This window comes from Convolutriloba macropyga, chromosome 12 (assembly GCF_964194025.1).
Source record: "Convolutriloba macropyga chromosome 12, txConMacr16.3, whole genome shotgun sequence".
Classification (NCBI taxonomy): domain Eukaryota; kingdom Metazoa; phylum Xenacoelomorpha; order Acoela; family Convolutidae; genus Convolutriloba; species Convolutriloba macropyga.
Genome location: NC_134479.1, coordinates 42,575,482 through 42,596,038, shown reverse-complemented (window position 1 = coordinate 42,596,038; position 20,557 = coordinate 42,575,482). Strand labels below are relative to the sequence as shown.

The 20,557-nt window shown below is 35.2% G+C and overlaps 2 protein-coding genes across 2 annotated transcripts in view; both read left to right on the top strand.

Moving 5' to 3' along the window:
• The window catches only part of LOC142351049 (transmembrane and coiled-coil domain-containing protein 3-like), a 425,404-nt gene that overhangs the window by 392,066 nt on the left and 12,781 nt on the right, over positions 1-20,557 (top strand). The gene's annotated exons all lie outside the window — the stretch shown is intronic.
• Positions 523-18,963, top strand: LOC142351114 (eukaryotic translation initiation factor 2 subunit 1-like). Its single transcript, XM_075403203.1, has 7 exons — positions 523-687; positions 1,027-1,137; positions 4,558-4,723; positions 7,758-7,927; positions 9,044-9,141; positions 9,400-9,543; positions 18,397-18,963. The coding sequence occupies exons 1-7, from the start codon at positions 525-527 to the stop codon at positions 18,583-18,585; spliced, it is 1,041 nt and encodes a 346-aa protein (XP_075259318.1). The 5' UTR covers positions 523-524; the 3' UTR covers positions 18,586-18,963.

Genomic DNA, 20,557 nt, shown 5'->3' with positions numbered 1-20,557 from the left:
CGAAATATTTTCGAATCTGTATTTGACTATGGCATTAGATAGTAAAAGTAATTTTTAATTGCAAAAATGAAATTGGTCTGAAGCATTAAATTTAATCAAATATATTCCATTGCGTGTCATGTTTTTCTTAAAAAAAGTGATATTTTCTACAGCTTAATGATTTTTGAATGAAGAAAAACTTTGCTGCGTACCATTCCCAATGCAATATACAAATTCAATGTACAAATGCGGGAATTTTTATGGTACGCACGATAGCATTCGATGGGTTCTTTGCAAAATGTGCTCATCTACATCAACTATGCTATCCAATTTATAATTCTTTAATGCGACATCGCGTTTTTTCGCGAATAATTTTTCTTGCTTTCGTGATTCACATTTGCACCCTTTCTCTAATTTCACACTGATTCTGATTTGACACGTTTGTTCTTCCTCCTATATTTTAACAACAGGTGCATCATAGCTTGAAATTTAATTACCAATTTGGACCGAATTTGCGAGTTCTTACTGTTTCGGATGTTGAAAATATGCTTCGACTCTTTTCAGTTTTGACAATGAGCACTGGTGCTTTGAACTGTCGGTTCTACAGGGCCAAATTCCCTGCGATCGACGAGTTGGTTATGGTTACAATTAAACAGATTGAAGATATGGGAGCTTATGTGAAATTGAATGAGTACAAAAATATAGAAGGTACGGTATTTTTTCTGACTTTGTATTACAGCAGATTGTATGCGGTTTAACTGAAAACGAAAGATGAGAAATTTAGAAACTTAGGAACTGCCCACTGCAATGCATTGGGATTCCGAAGTGACATGAAAGTTTGCTCAGATTGCAATTGGCCGGAAAATTAGAACAATTTTTGGAACTGAAACCAAAAGGTCGACAATAATAAAGTGGATAAATCATGCAAAAACAATAGTCTTTATAATACTAAGTTTTCCTTGTTCAGTTGAGACTGCCTACCTATTGATGGCTGCTTAATTTGATGCTTAATTTGCTCTTGTGATTGATATCATTTTTCGGTTACAGGCATGATTTTAATGGGAGAGTTGTCAAGGAGACGAATCAGATCAATTAACAAACTAATCAAAGTTGGCAGAAACGAAGCTGTAGTTGTTGTCAGAGTAGACCCTATTAAAGGTAACTGTTTATTGGAAACTTTTATTTTTCCCTGGTATAATTTAATCAGCTCTATTTCATATGATTAAACATTTATAACGGTGTTCATAATTTTAATGGATGCTCCCACCTCTTAAGTAATTAATACAAACCATAATCAGATCAAAAACAAGCATTATGTTTAATTGTGAACAATTCTGGTAACAGGAATTGTAATGGGCGTGCAGATAGTTGCGTTTTTTGAATTATCAGATGTTTTGAGAAAGGGTACTATATGTAATATGAAGCTTTGATGTGCGCTTTACTTCCTTGCTGAAAGAGCATGAGTAACCTCTGATCATAGCTGTTGAACCAATCAGTTTAGAAAATAAGACTTCGAAGTTGTTAATCTTATTAATATTGCTCATTTGATATGAACATTGTTACTTTTTCTGCAATAGTCTTAATTTTGTTTGCTGTCAGGACAAAATACGCAATGCTAAAATAACGAATGTTTTTATCCTATTGTTAAACTAACGACTGTTTAGCATGATGTATAATTAGTTCATTTGGCTTTGACTTACGGCGTGTGGGACTTGATATGAAACTCCCAGAATCGAACATGGGATTATATTGTCTAATTGAAATATGAAATATTTTTGTAATACCGGTTGCTAACTTGTAATGGGATTATTGTTAACACCCACCTTAGTGGGGGAGGAACTAAATACTCAACAGGGTTTTTTGTTCAGCCAACTTTGCCGATTGATATTAATTGTAGAGAATTGCGAGTGGTGCTCTTAGGAAGCTCGTGCAGCGTAGAATATAAAATTAAAGTTTTTTTTATGAATTTCGTTTTTTCCAGGCAGTTATCGGGGTTTTAATTTGATCATTCGAAGCATATCCGTTGGTTTTGTTCACGTTTTCCGGGATTTTTGTTCAATTTTGAAATTTGTTGCTAAAGTTAATTTAGTTTATTAAATTTATTTAATTTATTAGAAGAACCGTCCGTAATTTGCCTTTAAACACAGAGGAGGGTTGCTGAATTGTTGCTCAAAATTTTGCTAAATTTTTCAAAATTCAGCTTTTTACCCATTTGGCACCAAATATGCTTCTTTAGCCCATTTCATTTAAATTTGCCGGCATTAGCGTCCTGAAAATTGCGGACACAATTTAAGTGCCGCAAAAGAACAAGAGACTTCTCTGTCTTATATTTTAACCGTTTTTTGCTAACTTGACACAATCATTATCCAAAATGCATCACTTTTTGTACTGAAATGTTTGTTGACAAATTATCGGTTATGTTTGAAACAATTATTTGTTACTAATCAACGCTCAGCAATATCATGGCCAGATCGCACCGGGGTTTTTGAGAATCAAAACTTTGTCCGACTTCATTGGGGCGAAGTCTTCTTTAAAATTATTAGCAATGTTTTGTGTTTTTTCTACATTTACAGACCAGAATATTTCCTGTCAAAGGTTAATTATTGGCGGCTATTATTTACGTGAAAATGCTGCGCAGTGGTCATATGTTAAGATTTCACTAAAAATCTCATGTTTTTATGGCTTCGATGAAGTGTTTTTGCGAACTTTAATTAAATTCTTCTTTGCTCGCATTTTTTGTTCTCTTCGCAGTACCATTACTGAAAACCACTAATATAAGACCCAGTTAGCTTCTTTAAATGATGTAATTGAACTTTTATAATGCTTTCAGTCGATACCTAGTGGCTCTTATGACTTGGAGTGCATTTATTTGGAGAAAATCTTAGAGCTTTGAACTTTGCCTTTTATTTAAATCTGTCAGTTTTTAGCTAAGTCACAGTAAATACGTGCTTATTTTTTTGGAGAGAATAATTGACTCTTTTCAGAGGTTGTTTTTTGTTTAGTTGGTTCATGGATTTGATTCTACGAGTTTCGATTTTTTTGGATTTTTTTTTATTGAAATCTTTTTTTTGCTGATTTATAAAATCTTTATTTAGAATCACATTTATAACGCAATTGAGTTTTTTAAAATACTTTATCCTTAATTTTTTTTATTTGAATATTTGATTTTTGTTTGTATGTTCTTTTTGTTGTCGTATCTCATGTTCTGGGCGATGAGAGGTCTTCCCAGAGTCTTTACCAATAATATGTACAAATGGCTTCGCATGGGTTTACAAGTTAATCTACCTAGGTTTTTCGTTAAAATATTGTGGTTGTTCTTAATTTGCAAATACGTGGTTAAAAACAGTGAATTTTGCCATTTTGTCTTATTTCTGTCAATTTTTGGTGGCATAGTCTCGGTTAACACAGGTTGCATGCTCTGTCTAGTGCTGAAATAGTTAGTCGTTATTATAGTTTTTTTAATTAGTTGTTTTTGATTTTGTGATATCTGTATGTTTGCCCGTTTTTGAGTTTATTTTTGTCTTGTCACATACAACATTAAATAAAAATAATGACTGTTCCCATTGGCTTCGAAAAATAGAGCAAATGAACATTTAGAACGTTTTCAGTTAATAGCTCATAGTTTTGATGGGTTCCACGCCGTTTCCTCTCAAAATCTTATTGAATTTTTGATTTTTTGATATATCTGTCGCTTTTGTTTTGTATTCATTTAACATATTTTGCATAATGACTGGTCTCAATGGCTTCCTATGGAGATATAAAAAATGTTTAATATTTTGTTTTTTTTACTTTGAGTTTAATTGTTTTCAACAATATGAACGTCTTTTCAGACTTCTCCCTTTTTGTCACCTTTTTACCAAGTTTTAGTTTCTTAGGCTATCTTGATGTTATTTTTATGCTTTACCTGATGCTAACAAGACTTATAGCCGGTTTTTATCTGATGCTACTTTTCTTTTATGGTCCTTTTTTCCCCTAGTGTCATTATTTACTTGTCTCATTGGCTCTTCGTGGCGGTATTATTTAATTCATTGTCTCACAAATGACCAGTCCCATTGGCTTCCTTAGATTTGCATCAGAATCTGTCCACTATTTTTAGTTCAATGTTAGAATGGTTTTACGCCCTTTTGTCTTTTGTTTACTTCTTGCTGAGTCTCGTTAAGGACTGGTCCTATGTGCTTTGAAATGAAGTACAAGTTGATTAGTTAAGCTTAGGTTTTATCTGATGTTATTTTGTTAATCAGTGTTTTATAAAATAAATATTGAGTTTGACCGTAATTAATTCTTTTGTTTTGTTTTGTGTATGGGTCAGTGTGCTATTAATGGATAGGAATCATCAGCTCTCCAATGCGACATTATTTAGTCCATTTAGTGGATTGAGTTTGTAATTTTGCAAGGTTTCTTTCTCTTCGAATTTGTTAGACATTTTAGTCAAAAATCTGGATGAGTGGCATGAAAACATTGTGCAAACGCACATTACCGAGCTTCCTTGTTTAACGAAAATATCAAAGAGAATAAATTAGGTATAATGGCATTGGGTATTTTGTCATAGGGTATATTGTCATAACGGTTCGTTTCCAGGCTACATTGATTGTTCAAAACGTCGTGCTAGTCCAGAGGACCGAGAATTGTGTAATGCCAAGTTCGCCCACGGTAGCAAAATCAACCTCATCCTTCGAAATGTGGCACAGAAGCTGGGCTACAGGGAAGACTGTGAATTGGAGGACTTATACATGAAGAGTGCTTGGTAAGACCACCGAAAAGAATACTTGCTTTTGTTATGCATAGAAACAAGTAAAACCCGTCAAACAATTTCATCAGGCATAGCCAACTTGCAGCGACTCATTCGAAGTCTTAAGCAATTGTGATACAAAGCAATTATTGTAAACGTGTCTTTTCCCGCAACATTTTCGGGGCCTATAATAACTCTAATGGTGTTTTGAAGCCCCCTACGAAACGTATCCCACCGCATGAGGAAAAACGCTACAATAAAATGGAATCCTCGTCAGTTGTCAGATATCATTTCTTCCGACGTCAGTTTCTTCTGCAAACCATCGGAAAACTACTATTTATGACTTTTAAACATCAAATTTGACCAAATGTTAGAACGTTGCATCAGAAGATTGGTTTCTCTTTAGAAATAAAATTTTCAAAGCCAACATGGCTGAAATCACAGCAAAACCAAACAAATTATCTCAGAAACTACAAATTTAACCAACAAAATACTGCATTTGAGAATTGATTCGACTTTCAAAAGGACTGGTTTTGTTGAAAGTTTAAGCCTTTGTGATAGCTACTTTCTTCAACTTTTCGAATAAAATGGAATAAAGAATACAGAAAAATTTTCAAATGTATAATAATCATCATAATGAATCTGTCAGAAACAATTTAAGTCAGAAACAATAAATTCAATTTCCGTTAAATTTAAGCATCCAGGTCAATTTAACCCTCCAGAAATTTTCTATATTCACTAGCTGTTTTTTCACCGAAATTCGGACCTGGCAAACTAAAAATTGCTTCAAAAAGGTTGTGACAGACAATTTCGAATTCTGCTCTTGTATGCCTATTTTAATGTTTTTTCGAAAATTTATCTAATTCAAAAGATTTTTGGAAATATTGAAGTAAATAATGAAGTTCGACTTGAATATATTGTGTAATTTTTTTAAACAGTTTGTAATTAAACAGTTACAATAATCATAATAATAACAGATATGAAGAAGAGATTGGCTTCATGTACAAAAAGCGTCTGGAATGGATTTCAATCGTAAAAAATATTATGTGGATCTTTGGACGTCTGCAGCGCAAATGACGAAAAACAGCAGTAAGCGAGTGATAATGATACAAAAAGCCAAAGCAATAGTTATATCAATCGCAAGTGTAATAAATATTTCAATCTTTTTTGGGTTGACAAATAAATGTCAACTAACTTGTAATTGTTAAAATTATAATATTGATATGATGGTAAATGTCATAAGCAAATGTTTTGTAATGCATAGATGTCATCAACAAAGTAGTAATATTAGAAAAGTTGATATAAATGATCACTTTCACTTCTGTGTTTTCTATAAACCGAAACCACTGCTTTTCTTGCAGATATCGTGAGAATATGCAAACGCTTTAGTCCCGGTAGTCTTTATGAGATTTTTCTTATTACTAATTTTAGCGTGATTATTTGGCTTGAGAATTCTAAGCTGGTAAAGTTTGAGGCCGTTAAGGCTTGAGTGGTTCTCATAGAGCCTCAATAATCTATAAGTATGATTCAAGGAAACTGCTGGGGACATAAATTCATGATGTGCAGGGAAACTCTTAGTGTTTTTGACGGCGCGTAGGTTTCAGGCGAATGCTCGATCAGTCAAAGATAATTTTAGACGTAAGTTTTCAACTAACTTTTCGTGGAAATCGGGCGAAGAACAATTGAAAAATATGAAGACGGTGCTTCAAAATCTTTTTGACGCTTTAAAGTACTCAAGTGTCCCTAACAATTGTCTTTACATGAAAATGAGTTGATAAAATACATGTGAAATGTACTATTTGTCAATTGTTTACATCATTTTGACATAACTGTGGGATAGAACAATACTGGAATGCTGCAATTTTACAATTTAAGAAAAATATGTGTTGTTAGGGACACTTGAGTACTTTGTAGTGTCAAGTGGATTTTTAAGTACCATCATCAGGTGTTCTTAATTGCTCTCAAACGAAGTTTGTAGCAATTATATTAGTCCTGTGGGCTTTTTTATGCGATTTTTTGCTCGACCGATTTTTCGTCTGAACCATTTGACTTTCATCCTCAAAAACGGGATAAACAGGTAGCGCCCAGAGGGCATTACGTTCTCTTGGATCCTTTCAGCTTTCTAGTCTCCAAGTAAGCGATTCTCAGAAACCGTCTTTGAGACGTCTATACTCGTGGTGTGAAGGGCAGTTCTCAAAAAGTGATCCCGCCATATCCTCCACTTCACCTCCTCTCCCACATAAGCAACCCTCCCCCCTCCCCGTCACATCGTTAAGGCCGAGGCCCTTGCAGCCAAAGACACCCCCCCCCCCCCAACCGTTGCGTTGCTCCCATCAATCCCCCGGTCCAACCCCCCCCCCCCCCGCGCTTCCCTCACGCCTTTTCAATTAAGCTAAAACTAGCCTCACTAAACCGTAGCTAGCTATTGACGTAGCAAACGGCTCGCATGTCGTTTGAGAACAATTCGCCCGACGTTAGGCGGTTACGCTTTTAATTTGTTTTCGCCTGATTTTCACAAAATGTCATTTGATTTTTGTGTAAAATGGCTACAGAATTTGGTTTTGCCTAATTGCGCGTTTGACTAGTATCCGCCCATGCCGATTTCATCCTCACTCCTACTACAACCCACTCCACTTCCTCGCAAGTTTATGCTTCCATTTTGTGCCCCGTCTCTTATCCTGTGAAGATATGAATACCAACAAGTTGTTAAGATCTCAAGGGATTGGCTTGGCATTCATTCGTCTGACCAACAACCTAAAGACAAAAACTATAGAACAACCAAAAGCTAGAGCGGTTTTACTCAGTCACCTCAATTTTATTTTGGATGGAGGAATGAAAACTTATTATTATAGATCACGGAGTTTTTTTTAAATGAAATACTTAAAAAACTATAAAACTGAACAGTGAGAGCTTTAATGTTTTCGCTCTTTTTCTTTCAAATGCGTAGACCGCGTCAAACCATGGCGGGAGAAAACAAGCCTACCTCTCGTAAACACATTTTACTTTTTTGAAAAACTGTTTTAAAAATAGTTTCTTGAATTTTGTGCAGGTATTTTGACGAAAAATACAAACAAGACAATGCCTCTCATGAGTGGTTCAAAAAGGCAGTTGCTGATCCCACAGTTTTGGACGAATGTCCCCTGGACAACAGCGTCCGGGAGGTTCTTTTGGCAGAAATCCAAAGGCGCCTGGCACCCAATCCCGTCAAAATCAGAGCAGGTTTGTTATCTAGATGACTATAGTAGCTTCACCATCTTCATGATGATAAATTTAATGTTAGATATTACGAGAATTTTAGTCGATTTGAGCTCAGTTCAGCCTATGTCCGAAGTTGATTTTTCTGATTAATTTCAAATGGGCTACTAATTTTTATTGGGCGTCTTCTATCATAGTAAATTTGGGACTCGGGATATTTAATTCTAAACAGAGCGTCTCGTTAGGCTGTTTTTCCCCGAATTTTTTAATCGAAGGAACTGCTCTTGAGAGTTCACTTTTAAGCGATGTTTTGTATTGACCTGATGTGTCTTAGCGTAGATTAAACTTACTTTTCTAAATAACAGAGTTTTTTTAATAGCATTTAATAAAGCCTAATATGGCGAAATATGGCGAGTTTTTTAATAGTAGCCTAATATGGCGAAATTTGTTTGTAAATACATATGCGTCGAATTTCCAATTTTTGTTCAAGTATTGGTTTACATCTCACTCAAATATTCTATTTTTGTTTACGTATCGGAGAGAAAAAGAGAAACTCATTTTACTGTTATGACATGTTTAATTGCTCTCAAACGAAGTTTTGTCGCAATTATTTTAGTCCCGTCGGTCTTTTTTAATGCGATTTTTCGCCGGGCCGATTTTTCTTCTGACCCATTTGACTTTTAGTCCTCAAAAACGGGATAAACAGTTAGCTATCCCGTGGCTAGCGACTGACGAAGCCAACCCGCTCGCGGGTCGTTTGAGAGAAAGCTTTTAAATGAAAAAGACCAGAGTACTCGAAACGTTTCCAAAGAACTGTACTTCTAAAAGATTTTTTGTGTCTCAGGAAAAGAATTCTCTGATAACAACTAGATGTTTTTTGACAAGCTTGAGAGATATGTTGCAACATTCTGTGCTTCGTACAGACTAGCAACAGCCGTCTTGTTTTTGTCTTCTAATTTGTTGCTGATCTCTTAGTGGGCAAAACTGATGGACAATCAACTTAGAGAACGGTATTATTGGGCAGTTTTTGTTCTTTCAATAAGTCAACGGATACAAGAATTGCGTAGGCTCGTAATTGAAGTATACGCAAACTATATGGTGAGACAGTTTGCTGATGTTATATATGTGCGTGGTTTTCAGACGTGGAAGTGTCGTGTTTCAACTTTGAAGGCATCGATGCAATAAAAAGGGCTCTGAAGAGAGGTATAGAATGCTCCACAGAAGAAATGCAAATATCGGTCAGTTGTTACCACAAAATAAAATGTGTTGTATAGCAATATATGGTAATAATATAGAACAATCATAGACAATATCTAAATAAAATATTTCTACCAAATATTCCTTTTAAGCAGTTGGCTGATTTCAAACCAAAATAAGTAATAGTTAAAGTTTGACATTTAGGTTGTCGCAATGCTAACTACACATATCTTACCGAACGTTGATTTTTACTTACGGATGAGGACATTTCTGGATAGTAAAAAGGAATTATTTTCTAGGTCAACCTAATAGCGCCTCCTCAGTATGTGTTGACAGTTACAACATTAGATCACACAGATGGATTGGTCGCTGTTAGGAGCGCCATGAACGAGATTGAAGAGAGCATTGTCGAGTCAGGAGGCAGCTTCAAAGTCGCCATGGAAGTGAGTCATTTTTCATTGTCGGGTGTTACGCATTATTTAAATGATAGTTTTTTAATAGCCGCGAAGTGATAGCGGCTATTATTGGGGACATCGTGTTTTTACAATTCAAAAGAATTTGAATTGTATTGGTGTGCTGTGTTTTTTTTAAGACGTGTTCACACATTTTTCAATTACTTTGATCTTTCAAAACGGGATAAACAGGTAAAGCCCAGCGGGAATTAAGTTTCATTAGAGGCCCAATGTGAGCTTTAGTGTTCCTTCAATTGCTTAGAGTGGTGCAGCCGCTGGGATGGCCTTAATTGAAGGTTAAAAGGTCATTTTTATGAGTTGATGTTTTTGAGTTTTTTGTTTAATAGCCGCCCTCATCTTCTCAGCCGGCTATTATAGCGCTCCTATTTTTTTTTTACTTCGTCGAATAAAAAAATGTTTCGCTTTACCTCATTTTGCCGCCTTTTCAACATTTTGCGTGAAATCTTTTTGACTTCTCTAGGCTAGTTTCTCTCTTCTCTCATTCTGCTAAAAGTGATTTTGAACATCAGTTGCTCAGCAAAGCAATTCAAAATGAACAGAGTCAGTATAAAAAATTGAAGTCAGAAGTAGAAACGGGATAAACCCATAAAGCCCAATTTTAGATGCCCGCTAATTGAACGTCGTTCCTATAAGTCTTAGTTACCATCTCTAATGCTTATTGGTATTGATAGTAGCCCCTGTAGCCTCTCTCTAAAACAGAAGTACAACCACGAAATGCTATCAAAATAAATCGGACTTTAAAAAATGTTTTTGCACAAAAATCTTTTTTTCAATATCTTCTGTTATTTCAATCCCAATCATGCTTATTGGAATCAACGGCGGCTATTTTCCGGCAATCTGCCGGGTATGTTTGATTAGTCTTGGGTTGATGTTTTTGATGGAGATTAAAAATTGACGAAAGCCTTTAGCGATAAAAAAATTAATTATAATGACCGTTTTATGAGCTATATGTTTTGGTATTACAAACACGCAAAATGATACTAATTTTTGCTATTCTTTTCAAGTTTTTGAAAATTTTTGTCATTTTTTTGAGTTTTTCTCGCTTCAGGGGCCAGGGAATCTCCTTAACGGTTTGGTAATAGGGCAATGCATAGTTTCTAGTAACAATGGGTTGGTTTTCAACTTTTTAATGTCTCGATTTTTAGCATTTTTTCGATAAAATCTGCCATTTTCTTTAAGGTTTCCTATTTTTGTCAATTTTTGATATTTGTCCATTCTAAAGTGCAAAAAACCGATTCCGCTGTCTGATAAAAAAGTTACTACAGGGTTGTTAGTTTAAATGGATTTGTGTTTCAACATTTTAACCTTGCGAGTTTTAGAATATTTTTGGTAGATTTTGCGATTTATTATCAAGTTTTTTCAAATCATTTGATTTATTCAGTTTTTCTTGCCTCAGTAGCCAGGTAACCTCATACAGGGTTTTATAGTATGTTATTAATTAGTTGCTTGGGGGCAATTGAATGGTTTTCACCTTTTTTATAGAACGATTTTCTATTTTTTGATATTAAAATTTTTTCTAAAAATTATTGCCTATCGATCTTCGAGCCAATGAATTTTCTAAGGCTTGGAACTGGGTAGCTGGATAGCCTCTAGAGACACAGAAATTATTCTGAGGATATTAATATCAAGATTTTTAGCAACATTTCATTAAAATTTGCAATTGATTTCATTTTTTATTTTTTCGGTCATTTTCGAGTTTATCGATCTTCAAGGGCCAATGAATTTTTTTCAGGTCTTGCATATATAATACTGGGCCAATTTCTCAAACAAAAATTTGTTTTGAACATATTTTTGAAATAAGTATATTTAAAGGGATCAGATTTTGCCTTAGGGGTAAAAGTTTTATGAGTTTTAGCAATGAGTTTATTTTTGTTTAATTTGTTTGATTGTTTTAGCGGCTCAGTTTTTGAGATGATTTTGTTTGTGTTTTGGCTGTCATTGTTCAATTGATGTGCTGGTCAGGTAGAGTACTTCTATTTTTTTCATTGAATTCTTTGAATTGTATTTCAGGACTTGTCCTGCTATGTTTTTTTTAATTCGTCGTCTCCATCGATGATTCTTACGACCTGGCTTCTTGGAATTGACTTTTTCAATGACTTCAGTGACTTCTACGGCTTTGCAGTTAAAATTTGTGTGCGTGACGTCATATCTGCTTTAAGTTCAAATGCGTGCTCACTCAAAAAAATGACTTCTGAACTCACTTATAGAACTTTTATTGAACATTTATTTTGTGAACATTTACTAGTTTAAGATAATAGTGTGCATCTAAGTAGTGCCAAACTTATATGGCCTAATTCTTGAGTATTAGTCTTGAGTTTTTGATTTCGAATATCAGTTTTGAAAAAGTTTTTTAATGGTTTTTCCTTATAGACCGTATGTGTCATAAAATTGTCAGTCTGAATCTAACCCAAAAAGTCTAGTGGTCTATTAAAGGACAGGTGGCCGATCTGTCTCTCTTATTTCTGTAGTTGCATGGATGGCCACAAACGTCTATCGCAGGTGGTAGATCTGTTTTCTTTAGTTGTTAATAGCCGCGTCAGCAATTCCAGGCGGCTATTATTGCGCTCCTATTTTTTATCGTCTAACAGATTTTTGTTTCGTCTTACCCTTACTTCTTGGAATTGACCTTTTCAATGACTTCAGTGACTTCTACTGCTTTGCAATTAAAATTTGTGTTCGTGGCGTCATTTGTGCTTTTAGTACAATTGCGTGACTTACTTCGCTCAAAAAATGACTTCTGAACTCCTTTATGGAACTCTAAATATTATGAACATATACTAGTTAAAAATTAATAGTGCGCATCTAGTAGTGCCGAACTTATATGCCCTAATTTTTGAGTATTAGAGTCTGGTCAATCTGTATCTTATTTCTTTAGTTGTTTCATTTCATGATAGGCCACAAGCGTCTGTCGCGGTTATTTTCCGGCAATCTGCCGGCTATATTTTCAATTCATGGAAGGTCACAAGCGTCTATCGCGGCTATTTTCCGGCAATCTGCAAGCTATGTTTTTTTCGTCTCAGCATTTTACTTTGTTAGCAAAAACAGGATACACAGGTAAAGCACGGAGGGCATTAAGTCAATGAGCCTTGCTAGTTTGAAAGTATGATATTCGCCGAAAATGCTGAGACCTAGAATCATGGCGAGGAGCAGGTTTTGGTGGTTTTGATCCGCACTCCCTAACACACTACCACCTCATTCAACCATTAAGATTCCACCTCGCACGATTTACCTTCTTAGGACAACCCTTACCCTAATCTAAATCCTCCCGCAGCGCCAGCTAGTCTATGACGCTAAGCTCGCGGCAGTCGATGAGAGCAATTCGCCTGACGTTTTTCGGTTATGATAAATTACTCGAATGGATAGTTACACTTATTACTCTTATAAAGATATACAAAGGCTATCAGTTAAGTAGCACGCATCCATTTGTTTGGGCTCATTTTTATCGATCATATAATAATACAATTGCTATAACGCCCTCCATACTCCCAGCAGCCTTTAATCAGTCCTCGCCCACCCTTCGTGCACACCCCATTCAAATTGTGCTGGCCTAAGCTAACAATATAAAAGGAAAGTTTTGTTGGTTTTGATAACTCCTCCCCCTTTTTATACCCCCTAACAGTTTTGCCGTTCTTCTTTCCTGCCCCCTCAACCGGTGCGGATAAGCTGCCCAAGATTAAGCTACCGACTACCAAAGCCAACCCCTTGCCATTTCTTTAGAACAATTCAACTGATATTAGTTAGTTTTGCTCATTCAATTTTATCGAAAGGAAACGAGATAAACCGATTATTAATCCCGTGGACGATAAGTAGAGATAAATTTAAACCTCACTGATCTAAAAGTTGTTAAAACTTCACTGATCAAAAAGTTGTTTAAAACATCACTGATTTTAAATTTTTGCTGATCTAAGCATCCTAAATTCTTAGAAAGACTATTCTTGTTTTTAAGGAAGTTTCTAATCACAGTGCTTTAATTGACTAAACATTTTGCAAAATTCTTCTCACGTTGATATCAATTGATGGGGATCTCATGATTAGAGATTTAAAAGATTTTCCCACGTGATTAAAACACATTAAGTGTTTCTGAAATTCGAATGCAGACTTTGATTAATGATTAAGACTGGCAGTGTTGCGAAAATCTCATCGATTATTAATTGTAGGCAAGAGACAAGGCGAAGATAGTCTTGGTAAAGATAGTCCGTACGACTGACTACCTTTTCATGTCAGTGCTGTATTCATGTTTGCGAACGAATTAATTTTCCGATTCAGTTGCGACTCAGATGATTTAACGGCTAGCTCTTTACTAATTTGAACTTTAAATTACTTGCATCATTTTGTAAGCGATTTTCAACAGTTTTCACTTTTATGAAAAATTGGACTAATAAACTGTTAAATGCAGAAAACTTGGAATGAATTGAAGTGGAATCTCTGCAGAAGCATTCCAGTTTTTTTTCAAGTTCTGTGTGAGAAAACGAGTATTAAGTTAATCAAACCAATCAAATCAAATTCTTAGCAGAGAAAAAAAGCAATTAAGATACCGTCATATATAAAAACATTTCTAAGCAAAATAGAACAAAGTGCTAAAACATATATTGACATTGGACGAAATTCTGATGTTTAGAACTGATGAATGTTTTCTTGATCTGAACGCTCAGTTTTCTGATAATCTTTTCAAATGTTAAAAATCCTGAATAGCTGCTCTTACCCGTGTCAGCCTTTTAAAATTGGTTCCATCATACGCAGGAGAAGAAAATTAAATCAGTTTTTTCTGCATTGGTTAAATCATTTATTATAGCTGCGCAGCTGTAAGCTGAGCGTAGCTATATTGCGGTGCTCTTGGTTTTTTTACAATTCAAAGAATTTGAATTGTATTGGGGCGCTGTCTTTTTTTTTTAAGATCTGTTCACACATTTTCATGATTTTTGAAGTCAAATTAGAGTAGTGATTTTGGTCACGCCGAAACAGGAAGTGGAGCGAAAAAGCGAGTGGTTTTGCGGCGTGAATTTTTTCGCTCTAATTTTAAAGTAGAGTGAGAAAACGGTGTTTGAACAAAAATTCCGTTTCTCGGTAGTGGTTTTTTGTTCACATGCGGCAATTTCACTCTGACTTTTACTGTTTTTTCGATTTTTTGGATCGGATTTTTTTCTAAATGGTTTTCCCAATCCATTCACAGCTCATTCTAGGCCTAGTTTTCTGTTTGAATTAAATTTTCATTTCGCGCTAGTGGTTTTCTTTGTTCACATGCGGCATTTTGACACTGATTTTCGGTTTATTTCTTTATTTTTTATTCTGATTTTTTTTAAAAAGGGTTTTATGAATTTTGTCCATTCTAAGTCTAGTTTTCTGTTTAGTCAATGAAAATTCTTTGAATTGTACGTCGGGACTTGTCCTGCTATGTTTTTTTTTTGTTTCGTCGTTTGACGCTCTTTTTTCGTTTTACATTTGTTCACACAGCAAAGCTGACAAAGTCAAATTTTCTGAATGACTTCTTCCTCTCACTAACGGCGTTTGCGCGCGTGACGTCATTTCTCACTCTCTTTAGCAAAAGTATTTTGCGTGATTAGATTTTGATCATACGTGACTTACCTCACTCAATAAAATGACTTTTGCACTTTAAAACTTAAGTTTAGTTTGAATTTGTTTAAGGTCAAAGGAACTCATATGTGCATTAAAGGTCCCTAATAAGAGGCTCCTGTGGAATGAATTTTAACAAGCTTTATTAATTTATCGCTGAATGTTTTTTAGCCTAGTTTTTGGAGCGGCGTCGATTTTTTTTTCAATTTAGATCTTTATCTGTTTCTATCTCTATTATATGGCACGCAGGTCTATTCTTTCGCAGCTATTCCGGCAATCTGCCGGCTATGTTTAAAATAACGCTTTGTTTTAGTAGACTTTTTACTGTTTTTAAACTCATCCGTGATAAATAAAAGAAAAGCAAATGGTCCCAAAACTAATCCTCTAGGAACCCTATTGTTTATTGTTACCGAATAAAAATATATGTTTGATGTTGGATTGAAAGCTTTGGTGTAAAAGTCACTTTTTGAACTTTAGCCTCAAATAGAGTCGGATTTTTAAGTTTTTTTTCGAATGGATCTTCAATTGACGTTGGTCCCTGTCCATGGTGCTTTTTACAATCTCCGATTGCTTTTCATGATTTTTGAGGTATATTTATTGGCAATGCCCAATAAATAGTAAATTTTGTAATTTTTTTGTAACTTTGCTCATATTTGTTTTCCGATTATCAGAAGCCGATTTAATCTCATGGCTTGCGTATTGGGTATTGTGTAGATTTTGGTGGCACAGCATTAGTTTTGAAGATATTTGTTTAAAGAAGTTATGCAATTTTTTTATTAGTTTTTGCTATTTTTTTGGCATTTCTTGCCTTTTTTGCCTCGGTTTGGCTATTACTTCTCCAACCAGTTTTTTTGGTAAACTGCAAGTTTGTCTCTTTGTGCGTTTTGGTGTGAGTAATTTTTGTGGAAAAACTTTTTTTGGGAAAATTTTCCAATTGATTCCCAATTGGCCTGTTGTTCCGGTTAAGATTTTACAGTTTCTCATTCTGTTCTCTGGATTGTATTGTTTTTTTGAGAAGTAACTTAAGTAGATTTTATCTGATGCTATATCAGTTTTTGGGAGGTACTTTTTATATTTTTCAGTTTTTTTAATAGCCCCACTGCGATAGCTGGGGCTAATATTGGCCTTCTCGTGGTTTTTTACAACTCAAAGAATTTGAATTTTATTGGGGCGCTGTCTTTTTTTTAAGATCTGTTCACACATTTTCATGATTTTTGAAGTCAAATTGGAGTGGTGATTTTGGTCACGCCGAAACAGGAAATGGAGCCAAAAAGTATGTGGTTTTGCCGCGTGAAATTTTTTTGCTCTAAATTTAGAGTAGAGTGAGAAAACGGTGTTTGAACAAAATTTCGCTTTCTCGCTAGTTGTTTTTTTGTTCACATGCGGTAATTTTTTGGATTTTTACTGTTTTTTCGGTTTTTTGGATTGAATTTTTTTCTAAATTGGTTTCCCAATCCATTTACGGCTCATTCTAGGCCTAGTTTTTTGTTTGAACCAAATTTCCATTTTTCTCTAATGGTTTTTTGTTATGCGGCATGGACTTGTACGTCAGGACTTGTCCTGCTATGTTTTTTTATTTCGTCGTCATGATTTTTGTTACGACCATATGACGTCACAGCCACTTTTTGTTCATTCGCTCATGCAATTTCAACTGAATTGCATGTGTGACGTCATTTTTCGCTCTTAGTGGAGCGAGTTTTTTTGTTCATGCGCGTGATTAAATTTTTGGTCACACTTGACTTACCTCACTCTCAAAAATGACTTCCTCAATTTGGAATTGACTTTTATTTACTTTAAGTCAAAGAGATAAGGTCAAATGAGTGTGTGTCACTCTAAATGAAGGTTATTTGAGACCAGCTAATAGAGGCAGCAATAACTTATACAGATTTTTAATCAAAATATAACAGATCAGCCTTCAATGAAAAGACGAATTTTTTTGGTCGGTCTTTTTTACTATTTTTTTAGACTGCCGATTTACGAATCTATTGCGGCTATTTTCTGCCAATCTGTCAGCTATTTTAGTATAATTAAGTAAGATGTGCATTCGGGTTTTGAGGATGATCAGTTTTCTATTTCAAGTTATTTCCGGAATCTTTTGGCTAAATTTTAACTCACATTTTCATTATTTTTTGAAATAAAATCCATGTGATGATTTTGGTCACGTCGAAACAGGAAGTTGAGGGAAAAATCATTTGTTTTTCCAGCGTTTAATTTTTCACTCTAATTTTGAAGTAATGAGAAAACTGTGCTAGAAAAAAAAATTGCGATCTAGCTGTTTGTTTTTGTGTTCTCATGCGGCAATTTAATTTTGATTTTACGTTCTTTTTCAATTTTTTTAATCGACGGCTTTTTTTCCAAATCGTTTTCCTAGTGTATTTTAAATATAGTTTTTTTGCTAAATCAATGAAATTTCTTTGAACTTTTGTTCAAAACTTTTCCTGCTATGTTTTTATACTTGGTCAAACGAAAAGTTTGTTTCGCTTTTACCTCAGTTCACAGCTTGTTCAACATTTTGCGTGACATGATTTTGACTTCTCTTGGCTATTTTCACATACTCAGAAAAACAATCTAGAAGCAACAGAGACAGTATCGAAAAACGAAATTTACGTTAGAAAGGTGATACACAAAGCCCAATTTTAGATGCCTTTCACTTGAACTTTGTTCTTATTAGTCTGTTATCATCTCTAGCTCTTATTTGTATTGATATTAGACCCTAATTGCCTCATTAAGAAACGATGGTTTGTCCAAATACGAAATGAATCAAAATGAATCAATCCCGATTGGGGTTATGAGAATTGATGGGTCTGCGTTTTACACGAGTCTCCACATTCTCGTGTGCCTCATGACTTACCTCACTTAACGGGAATGCGATCAGGTTAAGGTGAAAAAGTGAAATCGAAAGAAACTGGGATAAACTATTTAAGCCCCGGCTGTAATACTAAATTGTTAAAGGCTTAGCTCATGAATTTATCAGGGTTTTTTAGATTATACTGGTAATTACTTTTAGTTTTAAGCTTATCCTCTTCCGTTTTAAAAGCTGAATTCATCATCGTTATCAAATCTCATGCAACTGCGGGTCAAATTAGAGCACTTTTGGCCTAAAAATTTTTGGCTAATGTCGTACTTTACCTGATTAAGGAGGAGGCTCCTCTAATTGTATGTTTTAGTCCTATTAATTTTTATGGTCGTATTAATGAAAATAAATAGGCATATTGTGAACCGATTTTTTCACGATTTGGTAAACTTTTTTAGCCCAAAGTGGTAAACCGTGCTGATGACGCTGAGTTCGCCAAGACACTGGAAAAGCTAGAGCAGATGAACCAGGAGGTGGCGGGAGATGACAGCAACAGTGATGGGGAGGAAACAGACCATTCAACAGCCGGAGGCAAAGTCACCAATGGGAAAGGGGATGAAGGCGAAGATGAGGAGGAAGAGGACTGAATTGAGTAATTCACAATAATCTTTTTAAAATGAATATCTGCTTCCCTTCCTAAATTGGAGGTCAGCTATTTTGACCAACTCTGTGATGCTTGAATTTTTCATTTCCTATCTAAGTTACAGTAAATCGATTGAAATCTTGGAGAATTCACTATATTTGCTGCAAGTTTTTTCCGAAAAAAATGTCATATTTACAAAACATGCTTATTGCAGATAAGACTTTTATTTCTGAGATTATCCAAGAATATAATTCTGAGTGAAGGGAATCCGTTTATTCTGTCTTTTTTGGGTGATATTCTCTTATCGTTGTTGTCTTTATAATGCTATGGACGCTCAAATTCAAGCCTGCGTGCATAAATTAAGAATTTAACTTCAGGTCAATTTTTATTTTTTAAAAGATGAGAATTGCGATGTACTTAGTATCCTACGCAGGCACCTACAAATCAACTCGATCGATTATAGTAACGGATTATAGTCGGAATTGATTAATTGTAAGATTTATTATCAACTTTTTCTCTTTTCGCTCGTTTGACTGTCGAGTATTCATTTGTGGTTACTGGTTAATTGACCAGGAATTTGTTGCTGACAGCTTGGAAAACGCAGCACTATGCAGCATCTTTTTTGGGTCATATAATTTAATTTATATTTTGGGTGGTTGGATTAAGAGCGACAATCCGTTAAAACAAACAATTTCTACAGGCACTGGGCGAAATTTTTTTCTGTATTAGAAAAACAACCGTTCAAAGATAACATAAACAATTATCAGTCTACTATTCGCTGCATGAAGAATGAGTTGTATTGACATCTTTTCGAATGAGTTGCTCTCATTGAGAAATGGGTAATTGAGGATATCAATTTTGAGTGCTCACAGATCGATTCCAAAGCTGGGAGAGCTTAGTGTTTCGGTGAGCGACTGGGAGAATGAGGTAGACAGTTCAAACCCTCCTATGTGCGAACATTTTAAGATCTTTTCTTTTTCGCCCAGTCCACCGCCCAGTGTTTTTATGCCCCCAGTTAAAATTTGTGTTGTTTTATAACACGTTTTGTTGACAAAAATATCACGTGCGCCTGGGGGCTTAGAAGCTATATACCCACTAAGCTGGAGGGGGGTTGAGAAGAATAGATCCCTTTTTTCAAACAAGTACAAAATGTTTGACTATTGGATCGCTTCGGTTTGTGCCCCCAGATTAGTGGGTGCATATTATTTGCACTCCCAGACGCACGTACCATATTTTTTAAATAATGGTTTTCTATGTAATGACACGTGCTCTGTAACTGGGGGCACATAACGTACGGGGGGCACAAACCGAAAAAATCCCACAAATTATGTTCATGTTTGTGCTCAATGCGTTGAAGACATGCTTCTTTTTGTATAAATTCAGTAGTATAAAGTCATATTCAGTCTCTTTTATCGGGAATTACTGCTTTACAGGTTCCATTTGGACAAATCCAAGTTCCAACTTCGTTCGGAGGGAATATTTTAAATTTTCAAAGTATTGGCTTGGGCCATCTTGAATTGATGCATCATCAACATTGTTCTTTGGCATGGACAAACTAATGTGTTCTTGGATTATGTGTTCTGTGGGCTTATATTTTTTACGCCCCTTCCCATGCCACGTGCTATTTTTTCATAGTAACGCGATTTATATCAACATATAATTAGTAACTGGGGGCGTAAGAAACAATGGGGGTGGGGGGCAAAACAGAATAGATCCGTGTTCTTTCACTGATGTGTTTTTATAGACCAGCGTGACTTAATCGGTGGAGGTTTTTGACAAATGATCTAACTGAATGAGCGCTGCCAATTCATTTTGTTTTTTCAATTCAACCATGTATTGTAAAATTAGTTTTTATCAAAAAGCACTTGTAGCCTTAAGGAAATCCTTAAGGCTGTTGAAACACTTAAATTGATCACAACTCGTCAGCGGGCGGATGAGGAAAATTCGTCCGCCATTAGTTTGTTATGTTTTACTTT